The following is a 21,821-nucleotide window of genomic DNA, read 5'->3' as shown; positions in this document are numbered from 1 at the left end:
GCTCTGAGGCAGTCTTGGTTTCTTCCAATAGAGGGATTTTTCTTCAAATTCTGCAAAAATCTATGTCAAGTGGGTACTCACTTACTTGAATCACTAGACTATTCAAATCAAGGTTCCTTTCAGTGTGGGGGTGCCAACTGTCATTTGGGTTCTTGGTTCCCCCCTGCAAAGCCTCCCACCCAGCCCGGCCGCACGCGGGGGAGACGGCCATGCGCGTCCGCACAGGTAAGCGTGTGCCCACCGGCGGAAATGTCAACACCATCCTCACTTCCATGGGATCCAGGGAAGGAGATTTTGTTAATCCTCCAACATAAATATTTAGATTTTGTCTTTCCTATCGATACAGTATGTTTTCCGAGCACTTTACACAGGCTTTCTTGGAGGAATTCATATCAGTTTCACTGCACAGGTAAAAGATCAAGACACGTGTAAAAGAAAAAAAAGCAGAGACTTTTGACCTGAAAATAACATAAGTTGGCAAGAAGCAGGCAGTCTGAGAGAATAATGTTTGGTTAAACATTCTGAGGGTACTTACCAAGGGGGGGGAGGTGGAATGAGACTTTTATCCAGGGTTTAATGTGTAAGTAAAGGCTAATGATTGAGAATATGTGTCTCTAAAGATGAAGGCAAAGGATGATAGGCCTCTTCAATAAGGAAAGTCCTAGGGTTTTCCTGTCTCAACATCTTTTAAAAAAATTTGTTTAATGTTTTTATTTAGTTTTGAGAGAGAGAGAAAGAGAGAGACAGCATGAGCAGGAGAGGGTCAGAGAGAGAGGGAGACACAGAATCTGAAGACAGGCTCCAGGCTCTGACCTGTCAGCACAGAGCCCAACATGGGGCTCGAACCCACGAACTGTGAGATCACGACCTGAGCCGAAGTTGGATGCTCAACCGACTGGGCCACCCAGGCGCCCCCTGTCTCAACATCTGTGACTCCAGAGCAACTTATCCGTATTTTTCAAGGTTTCCAGGCTTGTTCGTCTTCTCCTGAAGTCACTTACCACACACCTCCTAGGTCCTTACCATCTGGAAGCTTCGGGTGGAATGGAATTCACACTGCATCATATCGAAGAAGATGGGAATGGTGGCCTTGCGCAGTTCTGTCTCCGGAATGAGTGTCATTTCTAATATTGGGCCGACCATTTCTGGAATGAACTTTATCTTGTGTTGACCTTAAACACAGAAATGCATTATTCAGAACATTTTTTTTTAAAAAAAGGATTTTAAGATGAGCTTCAACGGACCAAACAAAAGCACACAGATTAGTCTGCGTTTGAATGCTAGGATACAGGGGAATGTGCATCTGTTGCTCATCTGCAGGTGTTTTGAATGTGTACAGCCTTTAGTATGAGAAGTGGGCTGTATTCTAAATGTTGTAAGGGAAGCTATTAACATATCCATTCAATAGAAGGCCTGTGGTCATGACTTACCTGTTATGTAAAACAAATGCCATTTCACAAATAGACAATTATATCACGTTGATCAAGGTACCCGTTAGGTGCAGCAGGGCTGGGAGACAGAATGCCTGGTCATCGGATTTGTGATGACTTGTTATTAACACTAGCAATTTACCCAGAGTTAATCAATCTTACTCATATTTCTATATACTCCGAAAGTAGAATGGATCCTCTAAAGAACCTAGATTGTTTTATTACTCAGCTAATACAGATTTCAGCAAAGAGAACATTAAACAAATTTGGCTATTATATATAACCACATTCAACAAAGTACATACCTGACGTAATAAAGCCTAGATTAATATATTTCTGAAATTTATATTAAGTGGATACATTTGCAAAATGTAACCTTCAATAAGGAACTGAATATAATGAAAATCTTATATAAATAAGTAATATTTGGACTGAAGGTGCTAATAATGTGATTCTTATCATTTCCCCCAAATGCGTAATGTGTCTGAAAGGCATGTGACTGTGGCAAAGCATTCTCTTAAAAACGCTATTATATTCAGTCTCGCAGGTGACACTTTTCTTGTCTTATGCTGAAAAAATGTCAGAGCCGGTGTTTCAGAAAACAGATGATAGTGACACGAGTCATTCGTCAACACGATTTGAGTGTCACAGAGCGCTCTGTCTGTCACTGATGCCCTTACCGCTCCCAGCTGGCAGGAAAATACAGAGCAGGAACACAGGGTTGTCGATGCAAGGACTGGAAAAATAAGTTACAAGAACGATGGTTTTCTGATTTTCGATTACTGACCTTTCCATTAACGCAGGAACCTGCCCAACGGCCGCTGCTGAGCTCTACCTAGAACACCAACCCTGGGGGATTGAACCTTCACAAACACCCATGGTCAAGGTGAGCACGACCTGGGTGTTCTCCAGTATCCTCCATTCCTTTCTTTTATCTCTGTTTTCTTTATTCCTTTTTTTTGTTTTTTTTTTTTTGTTTGTTTTTTGGCATTTGCATTATGGATTCCCCCTGGAGCATATCTTGCTCAACTTTAATGATGAAGTCAGATGTGGAATCAATGAGGATCAAGGTGACTCTTGCAGTGGTGCAGACTTCAAGAAAAAGAGGATGCACCTTTTCCCTCCTTTTGAGACAAAGGAAGAACAAGCTAATTATCAGATCACCACCAGGATACTTTACTTCAGGTCACCTTGCCAATTTCCTAGTTACAACTCCCAATTTTTTTAAAAACCCACTGAGAGTCTTTCTTCGAGTTACAAAACGTGGAACCGCCCCGTCTCCTCGGACCCTGGGCTGTGCTCTCCGGGTAGAGCCAAGTCCTCGCCCAGCAGCAGCCTCCCCCGGGGTGTTTGCACGACCCCTTCCTAACCATGAGGGTCCGAAATTCCGGGACATTAGCCCCAGTCTTCCCCCAGGAAAATCTCCACAGACACAAAGGTAGACCGGGCACAAATTTCCATCATGCAGTCAAATTGATGAGGCCTCAGTGTATGTGGGTTTTAATGAGAGCACATCATTTGTCCAGTCCCCAGGAGCATCCATGAAGGGACCCCCTGAATGAAGGTATCGGGGCCCAAGCCCGGCTGATACAGATGTCACGGTGAGGACCCGGGCCCTCTGCACCGCGCCCGCCGCGTGTGATAAACAAGACGCAGGTGGAGACAGTGCGGCTACGGGGAGGTCAGGTGCTCGGGCCCTGCTTCCCCGAGCGCTTTGATAAATAACTCAGCAGCTCAGTAAATAAGCACATTCCCCACCGCCCTCTCCTTTTTTTGGAGAGAGTGTGCTTTTGATTTCTCCTTTCTGACTCAAAATGTGACAGGTTTGGGAGGGGAAGAACACGCTGCTCCGTCCGCGGGGGCAGCGCCGAGGCCGCAGACCCCAGCTCCGCGCTCCGAAGCTGTGCTTGAGGGGGGGTCCGAGAGCCTTCTCCAGGTACCGCTCCATCACTGGAAAGGCTCAGGGAAGAAACCGCCTCGTGGAACACGCGGCTCCTTAGAACCAAACATCTGTTTGAAAATATCCATTTGTTAAAAACAAATGGAGACTGGTCTTGAACATTCCCTGAGCAGAGAAAATCAGTTCATACAAGCAAAGCTTCACTTAGCTCATTGGGCGAGGCTCACCTGACCTGAGTCACTTCTCGCTTATGCCTCTGGAAATCATAAGCAAAACCAACCCACACAAAAATAATTTCCGAGGTTGATATGAGGCAACTACTAATCAGTTCCCTCTTGTTGATGAGAATTCTAAACAATAACCAATCACTAATATTATAACCCGTAAAATGTCACTGGTTTCTCACTGTATACGCTTCTTTTAAAAAAATTTTTAAGTTTATTTATTTATTTTGACAGACAGTGTGTGAGTGCACAGATCGAGGAGGGACAGAGAGATAGAGGGAGGGAGAGAATCCCAGATCGAGGAGGGACAGAGAGATAGAGGGAGGGAGAGAATCCCAAGCAGGCTCCTTGCTGTCAGCACAGAGCCCGACTCGGGGCTCAAACTTATGAACCGCGAGATCATGACCGGAGCCAATATCAAGAGTCAGATGCTTGGGGCACCTGGGTGGCTCAGTTGGTTAAGTATCTGACTTCAGCTCAGGTCATGATCTCATGTTTCTTGAGTTCAAGCCCTGCATCAGGCTCTGTGCTGACAGCTCAGAGCCTGGAGCCTGCTTCAGATTCTCTGTCTCCCTTTCTATCTACCCCTCCCACGTGTGCGCACGCTCTCTCTCTCCAAAATAAACATTAAAAAAAAAGAGTCCAATGCCGAACTGAATGAGCCATCCCAAAGCGATATAAGTTTCTTCATAATGACACACCTCTGAGCTTCTGTCCATGTATTAGTTTGGGTGCTCCTTGTTCGAGAACTGTCTTTTGGGGTGTGCACAATAAAACTTAATCATTCCCACTCCAGCGATTTTCCTTCTGTGCTTTGTGAACTTTTGACAGGCTCAACCCTGATCGAGTGATAGGTGACTAATTGTAGAATGATAAATATATCTGACTTCTATTTGTATTTTCTTCCAGAGCAGGCTAGATCAGCCTGCCGATATGTTCCCAAACCTGAGCCTAATAAAAAAATAAAATGCTGCAGAGAAAATAGGTTGTGTGCATCTCGGGAAAGTGAGATGTGTGGTCGTAAACGTCCAGAGCGGTGGCCTTGGCAGGATTCGCAGCAGGAAAGAGCCGGGCTGCCTCCGGCGACCCCGTGGAGACATCTTAGCTGTTTCGAGGGGCTGCTTGGGGGCAGACCCTCTGGGCTGCTGACACTTTTACTGCATGCTTTTTAATTTTCAAAAAATAATTTAATGATTTTATAAGCAAGGAACCCATTCATGTTGGTTGGCGGCTACTTCCTGCTGTTACCAGATTTCTGCCCTTCTCTGACCAGGGTCATGGTTTACATTTGACCTCTTGGCCGCCTCTCAAGCCAGAGTCAGTGTTCAATATTCGTGGCCGAAAAGCTGCAGAACACAGATCTCTTACATTAATCACCACATTCAAATCAGCAACTGTCAGGATGACACGGGACGTCTGCTTTCTTCACTGCCTCCTTTCCTACGTTGCAAATCAAAGACCTCCCGCCTGACTCAGCCTATTTGGAGAATAATGACACGTAATATCAAGGGAGCAAATGCTCGAAAATGGGTTTTTCAAGATCTGACTTACACCTAAGGGTGCATCCCCAGAAGGTTGAGCCTTCCCAGGGCCGTATGACCCTGGGCCCATCTACCTTCCTTCACAGCAGGCATGGAGATGGAAGAAATGAAATGGATCCACTTCCAAACGGTGGTCAACCTAGGGACTGACTCCACAGGGACCAGGAACATCATTCTTATAGAAAGGAAGAGCTGGAAAGGCAGGGGCGCCCAACAGTCAGGTCAGCCATGGTGTGAGCTGAGTTTTAGAGCCTCCTTCCACGCCAGCCAGTGAGCCTTTGGTGGGGGGGAGGGCACAGAGAGGAGGGGGGCCTCGGGGGAGTGCTGAGGGGCCGGGGGGGCTGAGTTGGGGCGGCAACTATTTGTCAAGCAAGAGCAAAGCATTTCAATGTGTTAATAACTATCATTCTGAGTATCTGCCGGGGTGGATGCCTCTAGTTATCTGGAATAATGTAGAAACCGTCAGGGCCTTTCAGGATGAGGCACGGCCATCTGAAACCAAACCTGAAACTCTCCTGTGGGGAGACACACACAGCTCAGAGTCTGTACCTGGGAGATGAAATCGAATACGTCACAAGAAGGTGTGGCCACTTTCCAAGGAAGGGCTGGCGTGTGAGAGCCGGCCTGGGAGGCTCAGGCAGAGCTCCGAGAACCTGCCCAGGGGACGCTGGCACCTAGAAGAGCCTTGGCCCCCCTCCCGTCTGGCAGAGAGCAGCTCCCTCCGTGCCCCTCTCTGAACGCCTCTTTCTGCCCTCTTCTATACTCTCTCTAACGGGGCTGCACTTGCCCCTTCCTGGCGCAGGTCCTGCGGTGTCTGCCCAATTAGGGCAAGTGACAAATGCATCTGTCAGAGCGTGATCAATTAAAATGAATCATGAATGGCCCTCTTCCCGGTTCCAGAAGCCTTGGCATTTCATTACTGAGATCATCATATGTACGTAAAGAATCACGGAGCATCCAGATTGGAAGCCTCTTCAAAACTTCAGTCCAACCTCTTCACCTTGGAGCCTGGAAACCTGAAGGAAGCCCAGAGAGACGGCCGTGTGACTGAGGCCACACAGCCAGAGCCAAGGCAGGTAGAAAACTCCAGTAGGGATTCCTCAAGTGTCTTCTCTTGGGGCCAGGGCGCCCCCGCTCTCCCAAGGAAGGGGAGGGGATGTTAGTAGGCCAGGGGCAGGGCGGCCCCCGGAAGGCTCCATGTTGGAGATGCGGGAAGCTCTTTGACCACCTGGAGCCAGAACTCAGATTCTGGGGATTTAAGCTGCTACAGCAAAGTCACTTGCATTGACGGGTCTCCTCAAGTTCCTGAGACCCACAGAGCACGCAGGGTGCATGATCTACGTCCACCGAGAGTGTGAGCAGACGCGGCCATTCCAACCGGCTCCCCATCGCCAGCTGGGAGCTTCCGCGCTGGAGGTTTGCTCCTCAGAACCCAGTTGTCCATGTTTCACCACACTTCTTAATTTCGATGCTGTGAGTATTATCCATAGAGCATCTTTTAGTATATTTCCCCCAAGGGTTTCTGCACTTACTGTTCCGTGTAAAGACCCATTTGAAAAAGACTCCATCCTTCATACAAACAGATGGACATAGGATATTTGGAAATTTGAACTTGCCCTAGAGATGGGACAGGGCCTTCCCCGAACACACGTTTGCTGACATCAGAACTCAGGAAGAATCGTAGTCGAAGCCACTGGTGAGGAAATCTGGCTTCGGTTGGAGACGAGCTGCTGAGAACCTGCTGACTGCAAAGCCGGATCGTAGGTGTGGCCCTTCAAACCCCACCCGTTTGCTCGGAGGGTCCGCAGGAAGGCGATGGGGTCCAGTCCCCCACCTTCTCGGAAAACTGTGTTCAGTTTTTATCACCCGGTTTTGCTCTTCCTGAGGATCCAGATACGACAGGACATCTTCCTAGCCAACCTCCTAGCCATGACATGGAGAGCAAGATCTATTGAAATTGCCCCCGCCGTGGGGGAACAAAGGAAACCCGGGTATTGTGGGCAGCTAGAGAGAGAAGTGGACAGAAGCTGCCTCCTTGGAGGAAACGGAGTCACTGGGGAGAGGGGACAGGGGAGGTCCTCTTTGCCGCCAGGCTCCAGGGGGCAGGCTGAGCAAAGGACACGGGGCCCAGGGGGTTCAGGCAGGAAATGTCCCGGAAATCTTACACAGGACCGTCTGTGAGGCTGAAGAAAGATGCCCAGAAACTTCAGCACAAAGCAAGCTGAGAGCAGAGACCAGGTGACAGGAAGAGACTCATCCCCACTAGGAGAGAGGATGGGCCCATAGAGGACACATTCAACATGGTGGCAGGACCCCGAATAATCAGTTCTTTATTCCTTTAAAGAGCTTCTCTAGTAGAATTGCATGGCACAGTGACGAACATAATTTTAATTAGTTAATAAAATGTTATTATCTTCTTTTCTTTTTATTGTTTATTGTGGTAAGAAGCCTAAGACGAGATCTATCCTCTTCACAAATTTTTAAATGTAGAACACAGTGCTGTTAATGTCGGGTCTTATGCTGTACAGCAGACCTCTAGTACTTCCTCATCTCGAATAACTAAACATTTGTACCCTTTGACCAGTATCTCCTCATTCCCTCCTCCTCCTCCCCTCACCACCGCCCTTGGTGACCACCGTTCTATTCTTAGCTTCTAGGAGTTTGACTCTTTCGAAAGTGGAATCAGGCAGTATTTGTCCTTCTGTGACTGTGGGGTTTTTTTTCTTTTTTGTCTTTAGTGTTATGTCCTCCAGGTCCATCCACGTTTTTGCATGATTTCCTTTTTTTCCCCTTTTTAAATGAAGCTGAATAATATTCCATTGTATACATACACCACAGTTCTTTATCCATCCATCCATCAATGGACACTTGGGTTGTTTCCATATCTTGGCTGTTGTAAATAATGCTACACTGAGCATGGGAATGCACAGGCTTCATCAAGATTGGTTTCAATTCGTGTGGATGTACACCCACCAGGGGGGACTGTGGGATTATATGGTAGCTCTATTTTGAATTTTTTTGAGAAACTTCCATGCTGTTTTCCACAGTTCATTTTACATTCCCACCAACCCTGTGCAAGTGGTCAAACTGCTCTACACCCTGGCCGACACCTGTCACCTTTCCTTTCTTTCATAATAACCATCCTAAAAGGTATGAGGGGGTCTCTCACTGTGGTTTTGAGTTACATTTCCCTGATGATGAGTGACGTTGCGTATCTTTTCACAAACCTATTGGCCGTTTGTATTTCTTCCTTGGAGAAATGTTGACTCAAGCCCTTTGCCCATTTTTACTTGGCTGTGTTTCGCTATTGAGTTGTAGGAGTTCTTTATACATTTTGGAAATGAATTCCTTAGCAGATAATGGTTTGCAAAGTTTCTCCCATTCTACAGGCTGTCTCTCATTTTGCTGATGGTTTCCGTTACTGTGCCGGCTTTGAAGTTTGATGTCATCCTATGTGTCCATTTTTGGTTTTGTTGTCATTTCTAAGACATCATTGCCAAGACCAATGTGAAGAAGCTTTGCTCCAACAGTTTCTTCTAGAATTTTGAGGTTTGGGAGACTCATGTTTAATTCTTTAGTCCACGGGCACCCGGGCGGCTCAGTTGGTTAAGCATCCTACTTCGGCTAAGATCGTGATCTCACGGTTCATGAGTTTGTACTCCTGCATCAGGCTCTGTGCCGACGGCTCAGAGCCTGGGGCCTGCTTCAGCTTCTGTGTCTCCCTCTCTCTCTGCCCCTCCCCTGCTCGTGTTTGGTCTGTCTCTCTCTCTCTCTCAAAAATAAATAAAAACATTAAAAAATTAAAAAAAATAAATCATTAATCCCTTATGAGTTGATTTTGGGGTATGATGTAAGATAAGGATCCAGTTTCATTCTGTTGCATGTGGATATCCTGTTTTTACAACACCATTTGTTGAAGGGATGGTCCTTTCCCCATCTGCTGGGCTCCCTGGTCAACAATCAGTGGACTCTGTATGTGCAGGTTTAGTTCTGGGCTATTAGGTCCCATTGGTCTGCATGGCTGCCTTTATGCCAGTACTACAGCTTTTGATTCCTGTAGCTTTGGAATGTATTTTGAAATTAGGAAGTATGATGCTTCCACTTTTGTTCTCTCTCAGAACTGTTTTGGCTCCACAGGGTTGTTTGTGGTTCCATATGAATGTTTGCATTATTTTTTCAATGTCTGAAAAATGCCATTGGGATTTTGATGGAAATAGCACTGAACCTACAGACGGCTTTGGGTAATATGGACATTTTCACAATATCAAGTCTTCCAATCAACAAAGGTGAAAAGTCTTTACAATTTATTTGTTTCCTCTTTTATTTTTGCCATTAACATTTTGTATCTTCCAGCGTTCAGGTCTTTCACCTCCTTGCTTAAGGTTTTTATTCATTTTGACCCTATTAGAAGTGGGATTATTTTCTTAATTTGTTGGTAGTGCATAGACATTCAACTGACTTTTGTGTGTTGGTTTTGTATCCTGCAACTTTTCCGAACTTATTAGTCCTAATAGTGTTTGTGGTGGAGTCTTTGGAGTTTCCTACATAAAAGATCAGGTCTTCTACAAACAGATAATTTCACTTCTTCCCTTGTGATCTAGATGGCTTTTATTGCTTTTTCTTGCCTAATTTCCTGGGCTAGGACTTCCAGCCCTTTGCTGAATCGGAGCAGAGACGGTGGGTCTCCTTGTGTTCCAGATCTTATAAGAAAAGCTTTCAGTTCTTTGCCCCCAAGAATATTAGCTGTGAACTTGTCATATGTGACCTTTATTATGGTAAGCTACATTACTTCTATATCTCGTGCGTTGAGTTTTTAACACAAAAAGGTGTTAAATTTCATCAAATGCTTTTTCTGTATCTATTGAAAAATCACGTGACTTTTATACTTCATTCTGTTGATGCAATGTATCACTTCTGTTACTTTGTGTATGTTGAACCATCCTTGCATCCCAGGATGCATGGGTTATGATCCTATTAATGCACTGCAGACTTAGTTTGCTAGTGTTTTCTTAAGGATTTTTACATCTACGTTCACATCAGAGATAGTGGCCTACAGTTTTCTTGTAGTGTCTTTATCTGGCTTCGGTATCAGGGTAATGCTTGCACCAGAAGATGAGTTTGGAAGCATTCCCTTCCCTTCGATGTTCTGGAAGAGTCTGAGAAGGATCGGCATTAATTCTTCTTTAAATGCTGGACAGAACTCACCAGTGAAGCTATCTTGTCCTGGGCTTTTCTTTGTGGCAAGTTTTTGATTGCAGATTACCTGTCATTTGTCTGTTCAGATTTTCTGTATCTCCATAATGCAGTCTTGGTAGGCTTTTTACATTTCTAGGAATTTATCATTTCTTCTAGGCTGTCCAATTTGTTGGCATATAATTATTCCTAGGAGTCTCTTTTGATCCTTTTTACTTCTGTGGTATCAGTTTTAATGGTTTTATTTCACCTCTGGTTTTATTTACTTAAGTGTTCTCTCTTTTTTCCTAGTTCATCTGGCTTGAGATTGGTCAGTTTTGTTTATCTTTTAAAAAAACGAATTCTAGTTGTGTTGAATTTTTCGATTGTTTTGTTCAATTCTCTATTTCATTTATTTATGCTTTCATCTTTATTATTTTCTTCCTTCTGCTGGCCTTAGGCTTTGTTATTTTTCTAGTTCCTTGAGGTGTGCAGTTGGGTTATATTTACTAGTGAGGCCAACACTATGGACCCAACGGACCTAACAGGAGCAGCAGATTAACACTGTTCTCACCGCGTGTGGAACGTTCCTCAGGATAGATCACATCTGAGGTCATTAAACAATTCTTAACAAATTCATGGAGGGTCGCCTGGGCGGCTCAGTCAGTTAAGCATCCTGCCCTTGACTTTGGCTCAGGTTACAACCTCACAGTTTCTAGATTGGAGCCCCACACTGGATTCTGGCAGTGTGGAGTCAGCTTGGGTTTCTCTCTCTCTCTTCGCCCCTCCTCCACTCCTGTGCTCTGTCTCTCCATCTCTCAAAATAAATAAACTTTAAAACAACAACAACAACAAAATTTAAGGAGACAAACCATACCAAGTGTCTTTTCCACCTGCAGTGGAATGAAATCAGAAATCAGTAACAAAAGAGAAATTAGAAAACTCACAAAGAGTGGAAAATAAAGAGCCTGCTCCAAAACAAACCGATGGTCAAAGAAGATGTAAAATGGGAAATCAGAAAATACCTTGAAAGAAATGGAAAGGACAACAAAATATCCCAAGACTTCCGAGATGCAGCAAAAGCAGTAGTAAGAGGGAAGTTTGTAGTGACAAACACCTACGTTAGTGTGTCATCGGAAACACAAGAATCCCCTGGTATTTTCAGTGCACTAGCGTGATATGCTACCGCCCCCTGGTGGCGGTTTACATACAGGGTCCAGTTCTGAGTAGGCAGAAAACCCTTTCGAGGTGAGCGTAGAAAGCATTTAACTGAACACTGAACGCAGTGGCACGTGCGACAAGGAGATGAGCTACATGGCTGGACGCTGAGGGACGGAGGGGATGTTAGCGAAGCCGGGAAGCATCCGTGGTGTTTCTATTCGCCCCGCCCCCGCCCCCCGCAGTGTCTTCCTGTCTCTTCCGCCCAGAAAACAGTTACTGCAAAGGTAGCCATTGCTCTCCGAGGAAGAGAAACGGTTTGGATGTGTCAGACGTCCCGGGACGGGACTGACGGCCAGGGCCAACGGCACGGCCCACCGCACACTCCAGACCGGCACCGCGAGGTCGGAAGGCCCCTACTCACCAAGGTTGTACCACATGTCTCTGATTTCGAAGCCGATCTGCCTCCTCATGTCCCCATACCTGAGAAGGGAGCACAGGGAAAACGCTGAGTCACCCTCTAGAGCATCTGGAAATCAGACTTCAATGATTTCTAAGTGCAGCGGGGTCTCCCATCGCTGAGACGAAGAGGGTCAACGCTGCAGGGTCTCTGCCACCGGAGGGAACTGAAGGCGGAAGCACCCAGCGGAGGGAGCCTCACCTTCTCCTCACGCCAGGTTCTAGAACGTTCCCCCACCCCCAGGGGAGCCTGGGCGAGGTGGCGGGGAGTAATGCCAGCATCTTCCTTTCTTCAGTCTCTAGAGGCCAGAGGAGGACCCGGCTCCCCGGCCTGAGGGGGAGCTTGTTTTCCGAGGGTCCAGGCACGGCAGACACCAAAGGTCCCCCTCCGACCCTGCTCCCCAGAGCAGCCCCGGAGTGGGCGACCAAGCAGGGAAGGCCTCCCCCAAATCTCTCTTCGGAAGGGCTTTGCACCAAAAGATGTCAATGAACGTTACCCTGTTTCTGTTTATCAGAGAAAACGATGCTAACGTTCCTCCTACGGGGTCAGCAGAAGGTGTGTGTTGTGAGAACCAGAACCTGAGGCTTCAGAAGATTAACATTTATTAGTTTGTGAGCAATTTAATGTTTTCCCTTATTGCCTCGGGGGGACAAACACCCTGACCATATTAAAAATAGGAACTTGCAAAATGCTCGTGGAGCACTAGAGCTGAGCAGCCGGGTCAGCGCGCCGCTCCGTCGTCCTCACGTCGGCTGATGTGGAAGGAAAGCTGCTTAGCCGACGGCCCGCTGCGGCTCCAAAGGCAAAGATCCTCCCGGTAAATCAATAACCGCAGTGCGCCGCCACCTTCTAGAACTCTCCGGTCCCCCAAGCACCTGTCCGTCACTTCTGGCAGGAGAGGGCTGCAGGCTCAGGCTTTCAACCAGGGAAGCCTGCCTGGAGGCCCCTTCACAGAAGTCAACCCGGGGGCACTGGGCTTGTCGGGCATCGTAGCCCATGGTGCAAACAGAGGGACTGAGCTGGGAGCGGGAGCCCCTTCCTGCCAGGGCAAGCCTGTCCTCTGATGTCAACCGATTAGCTTCCAGCCCAGCCGGACAACCAGGTGATGCTGATGCGGGTGAGTTCAGTGAGGGGGTGTTGACCAGGGAATGCACCTGTCACCGCTGCCCCAGTGAGGAGCCGCCCACCAGAGAGCATCTTTCAATGGCTACCCGGCACCCAACTCACCCAAGGTGTGTACGATTGTGCCCCGTTTAGTGGTGCACCCTGTCCCGGCCTGAAGACCCAGTTACCGATCCCCATTTTGCTCCTGCACAAGTGACAAAGCGCCCCGGTGGCAGCTGTGGCCCAGAACCGGAGAGGATGCAGCCGGCTGGCACCTCCCGGCATTTACCAGGGAAAGCACTGTGGAGCGTAAGGCCGTGCTCACCCCCAGGGCTGGTGCCACCTCCCGAGGCAGCTGGCAGGGCAGGGAGCTCGGCATTGCAGGCAGGACCCGGGGAACACAGAGACCCCCCCGCCAGGGCCCACCAGCGCGAGTTCGGAGCCCCCGGAGGTGGTGAGAGCCGGTCACCGCGGCCGGCCTGCCACTGGCTGACTCAGCAGCCAGGCCACCCTCGCACCCGGGGCAGAAGCTCTCAGGCGTGAGAATGGCTGACACGCCAGGCTGCGGGGGCCCTTCCTGTGTCTAGCGACCTACAGGAATCTGCCATTTCTCCAGAGCTGAGGCTGCCCCCTGGGTGCCAGGCGGCCCACGAGGAGGGGGCCTCGGCGCTCCTGCCTCCACTGCCTGCGCATCGCCTCTGCTCCCGGTGCTGACGTGGGACCCTGCCCAGCTCGTTTGCATCTTGCAGCTACGCTGTCCTGTCTTGTATGTGGAACCCGACACGCCTTCCCAGAACCTGACGGCAGGAGGACCGGCAAAGATCCAAGAGCACATCCCTCGCCTGAGTCAGGCCTGTCGTAGAAAGGGGCTAAAAATACCGTTTTTCACTCTCACAGAAGACACAGGTGCTCAGGGCCAGAACCAAGGAGCGAAGAGCTAGAAGGTGAAGGTCAAGGCGGCCCCTCTCGGGCAGGGAGACTGAGTTTTCCTTCAGTTTTAATAAGGCAGCTGTGATGACTCTCCAGGCGGCTTGGTGCGACCCCAGGAGGGTGCGCTGTCGCCGGGACTCCAGAGGATTCCCTTCTCCTGGGAAGGAGCGCGTCGGGGCCAGTGCTCCTTACGGGACCCCCGGGCTGGTGGCATAGGTCAGGACCAAGTTCATGTCTAACAACTTACACGTAAGGGGACGGAACCAGGCGTAGAGGGGGAGCCGGAAGGGCTTGGCCGAATCGCAGGCAAGGAGGGAGGACAGAGATCCCGAGTCTTCAGACCCCACAGCCCATGTCCCGCCCCGCAGCTCACATCTCGAGGTCCCACGGGTGCGGGCATCTCTGGCTGCACAGCTCGGGCTGTCACATCCCGCAAAGGGCCCAGATTCCGTTGGACTCTGCGTAGGACCATGAGGTGAGCAGAGAGACGCTGCTACAGCCCCCTTTGCACCGAGGAGGCTAAGGTTCCTGGTGGTGACATGGCGAGCTGGACAGCAGCACGGAGCCGGGGTCACCTGGTGCCGCCCACCCCCTCCTGCTGCCCGTGCCCACCCACAGGTAAGGGAGCACCTCCACCCTGCCCACGGGGCCCCCAGGAGGCAATCTCCCCACAGCCCAGGTAGATATAGGATCTCCCCGCCAGGACTACTACTCTGACCTAAAATAGCGGGCATCTGATCTCTGAGGCCTTAACTCACTCAGGATCTGGTTTCCAGAGCCTTCACCCCAAGGAACAGAAAACCCACTGTCCACCACAGACAGCCCAGCTTTGCGGATGAGGAGGACCTGAGCCCAAATTGAAGGACACTGGGCAAGTCACTGGCCACTCTGACCTTCAGTCTCCTCTTCTGTAGTACTAGGATGATGCTGTATGATGTTCCCCTCCCAGGGTTTTAAGAATGAGCGAGAATGCCCTCATGTGTCAGCAAGTACTCCAGCCAAGCTAGGTGCTTCCTTTAACAGCTCTGACTAGGCCTCATACAGCTTTAGACTGACCCATTCGGGGAGCACTGCTCCTTGACTCATTAATTACCGAATACTTACTAGAGGCGAGGCACAGAGCTAATATGAGAGTATTAGCATAATACAGAGAACAGAGTCCACAGATATTTACCCTCAGATGTGAAGGAGGAAAGATGTGATCCAGACAGAGGGGAAGGAAGAGCATTCCTAGCAGACATATCAGCCGGTGCAAATGCCCTGTGGCGGTGTGGGAGAGGTGAGTATTAGGACCAAGTAGAAATGTGGCTGGAGGAGAGAGCCTGCTCCTTCCCCTCAGGAGAGCAAGGCGGATGCAGTCCAAACAAAGGCCACCACCGGGGCAGCTTTTTAAAGTTTATTTATTTAATTTGAGACAGAGAGAGAGAGTGGGGGAGGAGCAGAGAGAGAAGGAGACAGAGAGAATCCCAAGCAGGCTCCGCACGGTCAGCATAAAGCCCAATGCAGGGCTCAAACTCACAAACCATGAGAGCATGACCTGAGCGGATGTTGGAAGCTTAACCCAGGCACCCCCCACAGATAGTTTTTTTCAAAGTTTAAGTTTTGGGGCACCTGAGTGGCTCAGTTGGTTGAGCATCTGACTCTTGGTTTCTCGGCTCAGGTCATGATCTCACGGCTTTATGAGTCTGAGCTCCGCATCAGGCTCTGTGCTGACCGTGCGGAGCCTGCTTGGGATTCTCTCTCTCCTTCTCTCTCTGCCCCTCTTCCACTCATGCTATCTCTGTCTCTCTCAAAGTAAATAAATAAACCTTCAAAAATTTATAAAATGGACGCCTGGGGGGCTTAGTAGGTTGGATGTCCAACTTCGGCTCAGGTCACGATCTCACTGTTTGTGAGTTCAAGCCTGCGTTGGACTCTGTGCTGACAGCTCAGAGCCTGGAGCCTGCTTCCAATTCTGTGTCTCCCTCTCTCTCTGCCCCTCCCCTGCTCGTGCTCTCTCTCTCTCTCTCTCTCTCAAAAGTAAATAAACATTAAAAAAAATTTTTCTCAAGTTTTGCATCCCTCTCTCTCCCCAACTCTCTTTCCTTCTTCCCCTTGAAGGGGGAGGGGGAAAAAGAGGTGGTGGTGATGGAGGAGGGCACTTGTGGGGAAGAGCACTGGGTGTTGTATGGAAACTAATTTGACAATAAACTACTTAAAAAAAATAAAATTACAAAAAAAATTTTTTTTCAATTACAAAAAATAAAGTTTAAAAGTTTTTGAAATAAATATGATTTACTTTACTAACAACACACATGTAAATATATGTGGACACAGGTTTTATGAAGTAGAAACCTTACTACGTTCATGGTCTCCGTGAAGCATGGTCTCCACGGAAGCAGGCTGGGCCTGACTGTTGTGGGTGGAGCTGTGTCCTCCATAAGAGCATGTGGAGGTCCTAACCCCCAGAACCCGAGAACGTGGCAGATGTCATCATGTTAAAATGACGTCATACTGGACTGCAGGGGCCAGAGGGGGTTAGGTCCAAGGACAGGAGTCCTTCCAAGGGGAGGGAGATCTGGAGACACAGGGAAGGCGGCCACGTGAAGACGGAGGCAGACTTGGGAAGGGTGCAGCCAAGACCAAGGAGCACCGGGGACTGGGGAGAGGCACCAGACGCGAGCGAGGCACCAAACACGCTCTCCATCTGAGCTTCCAGAAGGAGCCAGGTCTGCTCACACCCTGACTTGGATTCCTGGCCTCCTCAATGTGGGACCATACACTCCTGACTTTTCGAGCCTTCCCGCATGTTAACCGTTAGGGCAGATGGTCGCGGGGAATGAATGCGATGACCCTTAGGCTGCCATCCTGGCCCGAGGCAGCACAGCTGAACACACGGCTTCCTGAAGGAGGCAGGGCGAGAAAGATGTCCCGAGACCCGGGCTTGAGGAGCCCGGCCACCCAATGAACGGACCGACAGAGGACGATGAGCTCGGCAGGAACAGAGTGGCCAAACAGGAGGAGGAAGACCAACATGGAGTTGTGAGAACCAAGGAAGGAGACACATGGGTGTTGGGAGCGGGTGGGGGCGGAGGAACGAGACAGACGTGGAAGCCACTGGCGGGAGGCGACAGGTGAGGTGAGACACCTGGAGGGCGAGTCCCTGGGCGGGGGGGCGAGAGGAGGGGGGGGCCCCGGCAGTGACCCAGGGCTCAGATGAGCCGTGGTGTCGGCGCCACCAGAGATCTACGTGTCTGACGGAGCACAGCGTCACTCGGGCGTGGGGACACGTGCCCCCTGCCAACAGGGACTCGGCAGGGGGCCACCGCCTGCTCCTCTGTCTCCCTGGACCCCGGCTAACTCTCGGTTCATAGCAAATTTATTCTGAATAATCGGAGTCTCTCACAAAAAGAGCAGGGACACAAGTGACACTTGCTCTGAACTATTTCTTGTCGCGATCTGGAGCGCAAACACGCTTCGGATTAGGCCACATTGCAGAATGGGGCTCCTCACAGCTCTGTTTCCTTCCAGTTTCCCTAAGAGCACGTCTGTCGTTTGACTTCACAGGTGCACATCTCCGAGCCCCGCATGGAGAGGTTTATTTCTGGGGTGTTGGGCTCTGGTGTGAACCTGTCCTCTCAGAGGCTGCGATAGGCTGGGGGCAGGTCTCTACCATAAAAAATAAACAGAAGTCAGGCAATAAAGATGAGAAAGAGCACGGAGGACAACTCGGGAAGGGTCTTCATGGACCCAGAGAAGTCTCCGCACAACAGGTTCAGATGGCCTGGCCTGAGTCTGGCCTTCAAACGTGACGCTCTAAGGCTGAACATTTTAAGTGAGCATTTTACGCTCAGAAATGCTGGGCGCCCAGTTCCTGAACCCCTTTCTCTTCCAGGACGAAGTCTGGTCCTGAACACAGGGGCCAGTCTGTAGTCACGGCTCACATTGTCACACGCCAGGACACACATGTCCTGCATATTAACACGGTCCAACTGGCTACTAATCAAAAGTCAACTCTTTTATCTCTGACTCATATTTCCTGAGTCCCAATAATGTTAAGGATTGGTGGGGGGTGGGGTGCTGGGCGAGGGACAAATGAGGGTCAGGCTTCGCGTGCCAACAACATCTCTGTCCTCTGTGGGCTGTCACTAGCCCCACGGATGTCTGAAGGCTGACTAAGTTACAGTTTCTTATTATACACTTTGGTTCCTGCTAGTTATTTATATTGTGGTCCACTGGAAGATCTTAGACTCGGTTTGGGTATGACATAATCAGTTCTCCGCGCGGAAGAGCCCATTATTTTATGTTACCCCCATGCACTTTGGGGAATGTCTCTGGAATGAATATCCTAATTATCTCCCCAACCTCGGTCATCAGGAGGACAGAGAGCTTAACAAGCAGAAATGAACGGGCAGCTCTTTGGATGCCGGGATTTTCTATTGTTTGGGGCCATAATGCTGCGAAGCAGGCATAAAGGAGTTGCTGCAGGCACGGGCAGAGAAGGGTAAGTGGGGATGTACAGGTGCGGCGGTGGGGACTCCACAGCGAGGCCCCCACTCAGTTGCACCTGGTTGGATTCAGGAGCCTTTGAGCAGCAGATGGGCCCCAGGGGAGGCGGCCAAAGGCTCCTAAATGGCATCGCCCCACCTTTAGAGCCTCTAGAAAAAGACAGCTTTGTGCATTCTACTGCACTGTGCTCTGTGTCCGCACCCAGCCCTGTGCTGGGACCCATGGGGTCAATTCCCACATCACTGGGCCCCACGCTCACCCCCGAGCCCTCTGGGCCTGGCCACTCACCTCTGCTTCAACAGCCCGGAGCCTGTCTTTGCTCGTAGATCAGGCCGTGCCCTTCGGAACCGGATGGCCCTGATGGGGACTGGCTGTGCATTGACCTGTGGCTCGGGCAGCCAACCTGGTAATTCCACTGCTCCTTCCCCACCCAGCCTGGGGTCCCCTCCCGCCAGAGCCCTGTGGGCTCCCCATGTTGGCTCCAACATGCCCGTGTCCAGGCTGTCCCAGGACCGTCCCCAGCACCAGGACCCTGAGCACAGGGCGGGTTCTCAACCCTCTGCACGAGCGCAATTTTACGCAGGTTCAAACAGTTCTAAGTCCTGGGAAAATGTAAGCATCTGGGTAGGATGACTTTAAATATGTCTTCTGTAGATTTTGGTACTTAGCGATAAAACTGCAGCTAGATTATAAAGTGTGCAAGGTACAGACAGAGGCATGAAGAATAAAACAAACATGGGTGAGCCTGCCACGGGTCTTAGCCACACGGCCTCGCAGCCATGAGAGCAGCTATCCTCGGTGGCCCGTTAGGGTCACACGCCGAGCATAGGTCCCTGGGAGACGGCCCCTCAGGCTGCACAGGGGCCGAGGCGGTTCTGCCGGACTCTTGCACAGATAAGTACTAAAAATGCTCGGGAGCTTTTCCCTCGGGGAACCCATGAGAAAATTTCAAAGGGAAAATCCGAGTCTCTTATCGCCACGGTTATGAGAAAGAGAAAACTCAATTCAGAAGCCCTGTCGGCCCTGGAAGGGGAGACACCAGCTGGCCGTGTTTAATTTTTCTTGGCTTTGAAGCGTCCACATGCACACAGCTATGTGGGAAGCAAACGTTTTCTTTGGCAGCCAAGGCCCTGGGAGGTTAGTGCGTTTATTGATGTTGCTTTAGCTTAGGCCGCTAATGTCCACGCGCCAGAAGAGGGCCCGGTGCAGAGCCACCGCGCTCTGGCCAGGAGAGCGCTCAGGACCAGTCGTTCTACGCTAAAGAGTTCGAAGGAGATGCCAGCTCTTTTAAGCCAGATTTCTGGGTTCAATTCCCTCCTTCTCCTGCAGGCATCCTGAAGGGCTGGCCATGCAGCGTGCTTGGCCAAGAACGGCTTCTGCTCTCGGCTAGAGCCGGGTTTGGGTTCCAGGCCCGCTGCACAGTGAGCCTTGCACACGGTAGGTGAAGCCACCTGCTGTGGGCCAGCTTTCCTTCCGCAGGACTGGATAGCAAGGCGTCCCAGGCACCCGGGGCTGGCTGTGAGGGCGTCGTGTGGTGCTCAGAATGGGCCAGGTGTTTCTGCGGCTACTCCAGAATGTTCCATCAGGAGAGTATGTAAACAAGAGGAGAGCCACGGCCACCAGTCGCCAGCCCTAATCTCATAGGAGCCTGAGGTGATGTTAATTGGCAGAGCGGAAGCTTCCGTGTTGAGCCAGTCCCCAGAAGGCGTCACCTGAAGTCTGTCCCTCGAGCCCTGCCTAGCGGTCTCACCCCAGGCTGCCTCTGAGTATGCAGACTCTGCCACTAACAGGCTTTCCCAGCAGTCCCCGGTGGGCACCCGCTTGCCCTACGCCTTCTGGTGCCTTCCTCTTTTCTGAACAATTGACGCTTGTCTGTATCAATGGCCAACAGACTGGAGTCACCCAACTGAGGCAGCCTGAAAGGAAAGATGGCTGGCTGACCATCTTTCTGATGTAGATGGCACAAGGAAAGGATAGAAGGTTCTAAGAGCAGCGCAGGCAAACGTCCTGGGCTCTGAGCTGCCTGGGTCGGAACGACCCGGTGTGTGACACTGGCCATGGGGCTTCACCTTCCTCATCTGCAGAGTGAGGATGATGAATAGGTTTCGTTTGGGTTTTAATGATTATGTGTGAAAAATGCGCACGGAATGCTTAGTGAGTCACTGGCACGTAGTACACGTTCAGTACATATTTGCTGATAAAATTCTTACTCTCCAGGGATGATGTGCTTTGGACGTGGCCCCCACGTGAGAGTCACGCTCACAGAACATGAGGAGCGCTGAGCAGCTGCTCACCTTCTCAGACTCCCTCTGGAATCGCTAACATCAGGCAGGGGCACGGGCTTGGCAAAGCCTTGCCACAGTCGATGGAAAGCAGAGGGATTATGACACGACTCACAGAAATGGGGGACACAGAGACGTGGGCGCAATCGGAGAACTCTTCCCAGAAGCACTTATGAAAGGGGCGCTCGGAGAAGAGAGAAGTCAGTGAAATTGAGGCAGAAAGGGAGGAGGCGAGACCCTCGGGGCACCCACAGCTTGGAAAGAAAGCACACGAGAGCTCTTTTCTTTGTCCTGGGCCAGGAGCCATGCAGGACGCAAGGACCCAGGCGGGAGCGTGGGGCTCCCGAGGGGGTCTGTTAGGATGACCCAAGGGCTAGCTCGGCCCTGAGGGTCTCCCACCTGGAACATGAGAGGGGGAGCCTCTTGCAAAGAAGGCACTGGGGCGGCTCTCGCTCCAGAAAGTTCTGCAACAATCTCAACGGTGCCAACAGCTCGCATTAAGCTTCCTTTCTTGGAGGAGCGCTGCAGGATTAGGCCATAAAGAAAACCCCGTGTGCAATGACACCAGCGTAGTGCACGGCAAGGCAGTGCTCTCCCGAAATTTCCATTCCGTAGGGTGCTAATGGAGGGTGCGAGGCACTGACTCTGAACTCGCCAGGATGGACCTGCAATTTTGGATCCTGATTCATGGGTTAGAAAAGGCAATACCGGATTTGCGACTGGAAGCCACCCTTTCATTACACCTTGATTACAGCCCCATTTGCATACCAAGTTGGCTTAGAGACTACATGGAAATTAGGCAGGCTCCTGCCTGTGACCTCGGGGCTGGACGCAGACTTACTTGTTAAGGATTTTGGCTCTCTTAGCGCTCGAAAAATTCTCCAGTTGCAAGGACTCTTGAGTGAGGAAAGCGACAGCCAGGTGGAAGTAGTTGTTCCAAAGCTGAAAACCAAGAAGGCGGAGACGCTGAGGCGCTGGGCAGCTTGAGAACCGGGACATTCCCCGTCCGCCCCGCACACACCTCCAAAATGTTCAGACACCCGTGGTCACACGGTCACACACACGCTCGACTGGCCAGTCACCCGGGGTGTGGCTCAGGGCGGGGCGGGGACGATGAGGTCACAGTGCACGT

General features: G+C 50.4%; 1 protein-coding gene across 1 annotated transcript in view; it reads right to left on the bottom strand.

Annotated features, from left to right (window-relative positions):
• The window catches only part of DOCK1 (dedicator of cytokinesis 1), a 435,479-nt gene that overhangs the window by 80,066 nt on the left and 333,592 nt on the right, over positions 1-21,821 (bottom strand). The window contains exons 28-30 of the mRNA XM_029920619.1: positions 21,531-21,631; positions 11,850-11,908; positions 1,024-1,172 (exon numbers count right to left, since the gene is read on the bottom strand). Of these exons, the coding sequence (XP_029776479.1) occupies positions 1,024-1,172; positions 11,850-11,908; positions 21,531-21,631 (309 nt within the window). The remainder of the gene's footprint in view (positions 1-1,023; positions 1,173-11,849; positions 11,909-21,530; positions 21,632-21,821) is intronic.

This window comes from Suricata suricatta, chromosome 2 (assembly GCF_006229205.1).
Source record: "Suricata suricatta isolate VVHF042 chromosome 2, meerkat_22Aug2017_6uvM2_HiC, whole genome shotgun sequence".
In the NCBI taxonomy this organism is placed as follows: Eukaryota; Metazoa; Chordata; class Mammalia; order Carnivora; family Herpestidae; genus Suricata; species Suricata suricatta.
The sequence above is the reverse complement of the archived record's forward strand: the minus strand, read 5'-3'. Positions and strand labels throughout refer to the sequence as shown.